Source organism: Dissoconium aciculare, assembly GCF_010015565.1.
Source record: "Dissoconium aciculare CBS 342.82 unplaced genomic scaffold K489scaffold_22, whole genome shotgun sequence".
NCBI classification, from domain to species: Eukaryota; Fungi; Ascomycota; class Dothideomycetes; order Mycosphaerellales; family Dissoconiaceae; genus Dissoconium; species Dissoconium aciculare.
The window spans coordinates 118,142-125,624 of NW_022984972.1; the positions used below are offsets into that span (position 1 = coordinate 118,142).

General features: G+C 57.2%; 3 protein-coding genes across 3 annotated transcripts in view; 1 reads left to right on the forward strand and 2 right to left on the reverse strand.

Annotated features, from left to right (window-relative positions):
* Window positions 1-159: 159 nt before the first annotated feature.
* On the reverse strand, window positions 160-1,716 carry K489DRAFT_391378 (uncharacterized protein; the record flags this gene model as incomplete). The annotated part of the gene is made up of 1 exon (XM_033606688.1): window positions 160-1,716. One exon carries the CDS (start codon window positions 1,714-1,716, stop codon window positions 160-162), a length of 1,557 nt encoding a protein of 518 aa, XP_033455154.1.
* Window positions 1,717-2,647: 931 nt separating this feature from the next.
* On the reverse strand, window positions 2,648-3,643 carry K489DRAFT_132845 (uncharacterized protein). Its single transcript, XM_033599056.1, has one exon. It carries the CDS (start codon window positions 3,445-3,447, stop codon window positions 2,848-2,850), a length of 600 nt encoding a protein of 199 aa, XP_033455155.1. The 5' UTR covers window positions 3,448-3,643; the 3' UTR covers window positions 2,648-2,847.
* Window positions 3,644-4,751: 1,108 nt separating this feature from the next.
* K489DRAFT_374592 (uncharacterized protein) overlaps window positions 4,752-7,483 on the forward strand; it is a gene marked incomplete at both ends in the record, with an annotated part of 3,691 nt that continues 959 nt past the window's right edge. The window contains 2 exons of the mRNA XM_033603544.1: window positions 4,752-7,049; window positions 7,101-7,478. Coding sequence (XP_033455156.1) covers window positions 4,752-7,049; window positions 7,101-7,478 — 2,676 coding nt within the window. The remainder of the gene's footprint in view (window positions 7,050-7,100; window positions 7,479-7,483) is intronic.

Sequence of the window (7,483 nt, forward strand, 5' to 3'; positions counted from 1 at the left end):
GGGAAGCATAAAAGCCTTGCCATTGGAATCATACAAACATCCGCATATCATAGGGGAAGAAGGGGAGGGGGGTGGCAAATCTCATTCCTTCAATCCATCCCCTCTCCCGCTTCCCTCCGAAAGAAGCTCTCGCGTGGGTCGAAAGACGGGGCCGGCCCCCTACACTCCGTAGAACTGCTTCGCGCCGGCCTTGACCAGCTGCTTCAGGCGCTTGGCGAGGAGCTCGGCGCCCTCCTTCTTCTGCCAGACGTAGTGGGGCGCCTTGTCGACGACGTCCCAGCTGAGGAGCGAGCCGGTGATGTTGGTGAGGTCCTCCTGGCGGGCCTTCCACGCCGGGTCCGCGCGGACGCGGAGGCCCGAGGAGACGACGACGAGCGGGGTGTCGGCGGCCTGGATGGTGCGGGCCGAGGCGATCTCGTTGCGCGAGAAGCTCGCCGCCACCAGGTTCTCCTGCAGCTGGGCCTTGAGGAACTTGCCGCCCTGGGCGACGGCCGGCCCGTAGACGCGGTCCTCGCGCGTCTGGCCCTGGAAGATGCTGCCGATGATGCGCGGGATGCCCAGCGGCGACAGGATGCCCCAGCCCCAGAGGACGAAGCCGCGGTAGGGGTCGCCGACGTCGCGGGCGAGCAGGTCCTCGTGGAGCGGGTCGATCAGCATGATGCCGGCGACGTTGCGGAAGTTGCGGGCGGAGAAGATGCGGGAGACGATGCTGCCGTAGCCGGCGGAGACGAGCACCCACGGGCCCTGCTCGCCCCGCGTGGCGAGCGCCTCGGCGAGGTTGTCGGCGCACATGCCGGCGCTGTGGGGGGACGGGGCGTTGTCGGAGAAGCCGTAGCCGGGGCGGTCCCAGTAGCAGTAGCGGGAGATGGCCCCGTCCTGGAGGGCGTGGTAGACCCAGTGGTCGAAGTCGTACTCGGTGGGCTCCTCGGCGGACTCGAGGAGGACGGTCGGGAGCCGGTGGCCGTGCTTGTCGGCGGTGACGTTGCCGACGCAGTTGAGGTGGACCTGGTACTTGCCGCCGTCGACGGCGATGCGGTCGCCGTCCAGCTCGAGGGTGGCGTCGCGGGAGCGGATGACGAGGGTGGCGGTCAGGCAGACGGCGATCAGGGCGTACACGACCAGGATGACGGTGGCGGTCAGCACGCCGAGCCACTCCTTGAGCGTGCGCTTGGTCTCGGCGCGGCCGGTGAGGCGCTCCTCCTCCTCGCGCTTGCCCCAGGCCACGACGCGGTCGGTCAGGACGCACCAGGCGGCGACGAGCACGGCCCAGACGACGCTGGCGACGCCCGGGGGGCCCTCCTCGTGGCGGATCTGCTGGACGGAGACGATGATGATCAGGTCCACGAGCAGGACGGCGGCGATGACGCCCTGGCCGACGCGCATGGCCAGGCTCGGGTTCGAGAAGAAGAGCAGCTGGACGAGGAGGAGGCCGAGGGAGAGCGAGGTGTAGGCGAAGTCGAAGAAGCCGGAGCCGCGGGTGTGCAGGCCGGGCGGCGACACGAAGATGCTGACCAGGAGCAGGACCCACCAGATGAAGGTGACGGAGAGGAGGAAGAGGGTCAGGGTGCGGAGGAAGCGCACCGTCCAGAGGTTGTACGGCGACACGGCCGGGTCATCGGGGTCGAGGTAGCCATCCGGGTGAGGAGGGTTGACGGGCTGGGCGGGGAGCAAGCGATCGCGCTCGGTGGGCTCATGGTCTTCGACGGGACGGGTCATGGTCGCGGTCGTGGTTTTGTGGTCGTCGAAGTCGAGGTCGAAGTCGATGGCTGTGGAGCGATGGATGGACGGATGGGTATTATACGCCTGGCTCTTCCTCTTATATGTCTTCGGCCCTTTCCACAGTGGCTCTGGATCAAGATGGAGAAATCTCTTCACGTCGGTTTTGTCTCAGCTTGGCGGGTTTGGATGGCAACGGCAGGTAGCTCGGATATGGAGGAGCGCGCGCTGTGATGACGTAGGGCTGAGTCGGGTTGGAATTGGCGGGAGCTCTACAGGCTGTAGGCAAGCTGTCCCGTATGGCACACGACGGTCGGGCGACGCGGTGTGAATAGAGACGCGACGGAGGAGTGAATCGTCGCCGTCGTCGATGTTGTTGTCAGAGTAGAGAAGAGAAGAGAAGGAGGAGGGAGAGAGGGAAGAGGTCAGAGAGAGAGAGAGAGTAGTCACGACGATTGGAGGAGACGAACGAATGGACGAGCTAGAGCAGAGTGCTGCATCAAGCTGGGCGGAACCCCGAATTGGCATAGATTCCACCACAGTATAGTACATACATACATACACACATCCGATGGGCGGCGGCCGCGGCGGCGTGGTAGTGCGAGTGGTGGGTGATGGGTGAGACACGACAATGATTTCGTCTTCTTCTTCTGCCCGCCCGGACGGCAGGGCCAAGGCAAGGCAGCCCCGGACGACACTTTCCTCCACCGTTCCCTCACCCATCATCATCATCAACAGTCGTCCCAGTCATCGATAATCATAAGAAGGTGTAATACTAATGATACGAACGACGACGACGAGACGAAGACACACACCCCTGAGGCACATCCAGTCTTCTCGGTCCATCGTCAGATCAGATCAGATCACTCTCCTCTCCTCCGCCAGAGCGCTCGCTCTCCTAAATTACATTACACTATATTACGTTACCTAGCACATACGCCCGATGCTGAAGATGCTGCCGATGCTGGGGTGTTTGGGGGCGATCAATGGTGACCTGGGAAGGTCCGCCTACGAGGTCTCTTTCCTTCTCCCGTCGCATCGCTCCTGCTGCCACTGTTCACTGCGATTGCGATGATGATAATGGTGGCGGAGGGAGTTCCTGCACTCGACCCGCGGAAAGTCTCTTCCTCATCATGGGACCGCGGGTGGTGGCAGAACTGGCGCGGAGGAGATGGCGCCTCTCTCGACAGGAGATATATGCCTCCTCCTCCTCGCCTTTGTTATACTGTAACCACACTCTACCCAGCTATGCGTAAGTATTGAGAGAGAGAGAGATATATATATATATGTGAATATATCCTCATGGATCTGCGGAGGTCTATCACCCAGGCGGGCGACATCAATTATCACCGACGTCGCGCTGGGTACTGCACCTACGTCGTGATCGACTTCGAGATCTGACGATTGGGAGGGACATGGCCACGGTCCCATCGGTTTCCCATCGTGCTCCTCAGCCACCACCTCGACCCGCACCGATCGGGCGCACGCAGAACATGGGATGGGTGAGTCACGGCAAGCATTTCCCTCGTCATCCCTCCGTCGTGGCTGGGCGCTTCCAACATCTGCCAAGCAGGCGGAGGGGAGGAGGCGTGGAAGGATAGTTTGGAGTGTGCAGCAACGGCACCAAAGCTTCACCAACTTTTCCCATCCGTGATTCCATGATGAGGCTTTTTCCCGCCCGTGGGCCATGATGTCATCTGGCTGGCTGGCTGGCTGTGGGTGCGGTTGCATGTGGGTTAGGTGCAGGTGCAGGTGGGCACCTTATGAGAGGCCAAACTAATGTCCCTCCCGGCGTCGCGAGCCACCTGTTGGAGATTTCGATCAATAACATTCGGCGACACGGATACATATCTGCTTCGTCATGGTTGAGTTACAGAGCACAGTGACAGCGTTCTCTTGACCGTTCCGCGTCGAAATCGGGTTCGTCTTGCGAGCACCGTGGTTGCCTCCGTTCTCGTGCAGAATCCGAGCTCCTTCGTCAATCGCTATCCCAGGATGCAAATACGATCAACATGCAGGTTTTCCGATCTTCACAGGTTGCCCAGAGTGCACTCTATCAACTATCTCAGTCTTGCTCTATTCAGACTAAGAGTGCGTGATCCCGAGCACTGCCGTTGTAGCAGCTCAGATCGACTTCAGGATCCGGGCCCGATTCGGCATTGCTGACTCAGGATAACGTCCGTCGCAAGGTGGCTTCCGCCACATCTTCTCGCCGCTAAGCCACGTCCACATGCGCAATCTATAGCACACGACCAAGTCCACAGTGCTTTGACAAAATTGAGAACAATAACTTACACACGCAGTTGGCTTACGCAATCTCGGATCGAGCTGGGGAGCGAGTCCTACTGCAGCAAGAACCGCCATAAAGCGGCGACTTCTGAAGTCCATACATACCGCTGATATGAAGCCTATCGAGAATACATGTCGCTCGATCGGTCAATACATCGGTCGTATAGCGAAGGCGACATCATAGGGAAAATGCAAGTCCTGACCACACGTGAACTAGGGTGAGCGATCGGGATGTGCTAAACCAAGTATTGCTGTAGCTTACGTCATCCACCGCTTGGCGCTTATGTCACCCACTGGTGAGTGACCTACTGCTTATGTCACCCACTGCGGTGAATGACATAATCAAGGTGAGGTGCCGCGATAGCTGCCTCAGGCATCAACTGTTTTCCCCCTTTTATCTTCTGCATATAGAATTCCCCTAGATGGGGGATGAGGAGAGGGACATATCTTTCAAGACAATTTTAGCTGTGTCTGCATGCAGCCCTGCCGCATATCACCTATGCGGCGATACCTAGCTTGTAGAGAACCCTTAACGTGGAGTCGACCGGTGAGGAACGCCCCAAGTCGAGGTCGTCTTGTCTGCATAAACGCCGACCTCCACGCAACCCCGCTAGTGCGGCCTCTCCTACTAATATCAACCCTGCATGTTATCGCAGTCTGTATCTCCTTATACATTACTACCGACTTCGCCGCACTCCTTTTGACATTCACGACAATGTCTACCGTAACATCAAGCGGGGTCTGGGATGACCGATTCAGCAATGAGTCCTACCGGTGCACGCATCCGTCTTCTCCAGCGCCTGCCGGGCGGGGAAATTCGGCTAGCTGGGCCCTTCACTGACGGCAGTGTTCCTGCCTATGCGATCTTGTCGCATCGATGGGAGAGTAATGCCGAGCAAGAAGTGAGCTATCAGGACATGATACAGGGCTTGGGTCGTGAGAAGAAGGGATTCCAGAAGCTCAGGTTCTGTGCTGAGCAAGCTTCCGAGGACCAGCTCGAGCACTTCTGGATCGACACCTGCTGCATAAACAAGTTACTCCATGGCGAGCATCAAGCGGCGATGAACTCCATGTTCCGGTGGTACCAACGCGCGACGAAATGCTACGTCTATCTTGCGGACGTGTCGGTCGGTGAGCAGAACACTACAGGCCAAAGCGAACGTACCTGGCAATCTTCCTTCCAAGCGAGTCAATGGTTCCTCCGAGGATGGACGCTGCAAGAACTCTTAGCACCTCGGATCGTCGAGTTCTTCTCGCAGGATGGCGTGAAACTCGGCGACAAGGAGACCCTTCAAGACGTTATTCACGATGTTACAGGCATCTCCGTAGATGCGCTACAAGGAAGGCGATTAACCAGCTTCAGAAAGGAGGAGCGATTGGCCTGGATGGAGCGCCGTACGACTAAGTTCGAAGAGGACAAAGTGTATGCGCTGCTAGGCATCTTCGAAGTCGAACTAGTTATCCACTACGGACAAGGATGGGCCAGCACGATGGCAAAGCTGGAAGAGGCCATCAATGTCCAAACAAGTGTTATGCGAGACCTACGAATCACACATCCGCGGGACGATAAATCCCGCATCGAGAAAGACAAAGGTGGCTTGCTAGCGGGAGTGTGCGACTGGATCTTCGACCATCGAGACTTCCAGCGCTGGCGTGAGACTGCCGACTGCCAGTCCTTGTGGATTAGAGGTGACCCGGGAAAAGGGAAGACGATGCTTATCTGTAGTATTGTCGATGAGCTTACAAGGACCGAGCGACAGCGATATCAGTTATGCTACTTCTTCTGCCAAGCAACAGATACGCGAATCAACAGCGCCGTTGCCGTCTTGCGCGGACTTCTTTACATGCTCGTCGACCAACAGCCTTCATTAATACGACACATTGAGAAACAGCATCATCAGGCCGGCCGGACATTGTTTGAGGACGTGAACAATTGGATCGTTCTGACGAAGCTATTTTCTGACATTCTCCAAGATCCACAGTTGAACAGCACGATTTTCATTATTGACGCGTTAGATGAGTGCTCATCGCAGCTGACAGACCTCCTGCATTACATCGCTTCGGTCTCAGCACGGTCGCCTCGCGTGAAATGGTTATACTCTAGCCGTGATTGGCCGACAATTGAGGAGACCCTATCCAAAGCGCAGCAGATGCTGCATTTACAGCTAGAACTGAATGCAAGAACGATAGCGGCTGGCGTCCGCATATTCAGTGAGCAGAAAGTGCGTCAACTCGCCATAGAAAAAGGCTACAGCGAATCTCTTCAGCAGGAAGTCCTCCAATACTTCCAAGATAACGCAGGCGATACATTTCTATGGGTGGCATTAGTTTGCAGGAGCCTACACGCTATCCCGCAGCGGCACGTCCGGCAGAAGTTGCACAAATTCCCGCCAGGACTGGATGCGCTTTACGCGCGCATGATGGTTCAAATCGAAGAGTCGGACGATGTCGAGTACTGCAAGGCCGTGCTAGCTACTGTCGCACTCGCACTCCGACCTCTCACGCTGCCAGAGCTCGGTCTTATTGCTGACCTACCGGAAGAGATATCCTATAGCATCGAAGATATAGCAGACATCGCGCGTCGCTCTGGGTGCTTTCTCACGATGCGAGGTGACATACGGGAAGACAGGGTGGTCTCCTTTGTACACCAATCAGCCAAGGACTATATCATTGAACAAGCTAGGAACTCTATCTTCCCAGCTGGGATGTCGGAAGAACACGCGCGGGTCGCCCAGAAGTGCATTCAGCGGATGTGTGAGCCTGGCGGTCTACAAAAAGATATTTGCAGAGTTCGGAAACCAGGCATACGACGCACCGACTTCGACTCAGCAGAGATTGCGAAAAGGATGCCGGCTAGAGTGACTTATACTTCTAGCTTTTGGGCCGAACACTTCATTGCGAGTAGAGAAACTTTACATGACGATGAATACGTGCATCGATTCCTACAACAGTATTTCCTCTATTGGTTCGAGGCACTCAGCTGGATGGGAAATGCAGCTAGTGCGGTCTTGCATACCGTGCGACTTCAAGCTCAGGTCGATGAGGTAAGCGCATCGGCCTGGACGGTGAACAGCACCTTGCTAACCAAATTACAGAGAGATCGCGGTCAGCAGACGGCCGCCTTTCTTAACGACGCATATCGATTCGCTTCGATGAACCGCTATGTGGCCGATCTTGCACCTCTACAGCTGTACCTTTCTGCACTTACATTTACCCCAGTGAACAGCATTGTCCGGAAGGCTTTCCTACAGCAACGTACGGATATGTTTTCTTTGCTGCCTAACGTATTCCCACACTGGAGCGCAACACTACAGACGCTGACGGGGCATATGTACTGGGTCAAGTCGGTCGCATTCTCGGCGGACGGCACGCGGCTGGCGTCGGGGTCGGACGACCGCACCGTCCGGCTCTGGGACGCGGCGACGGGCGCGCCGCTACAGACGCTCGAGGGGCATACGGGCTGGGTCACGTCGGTCGC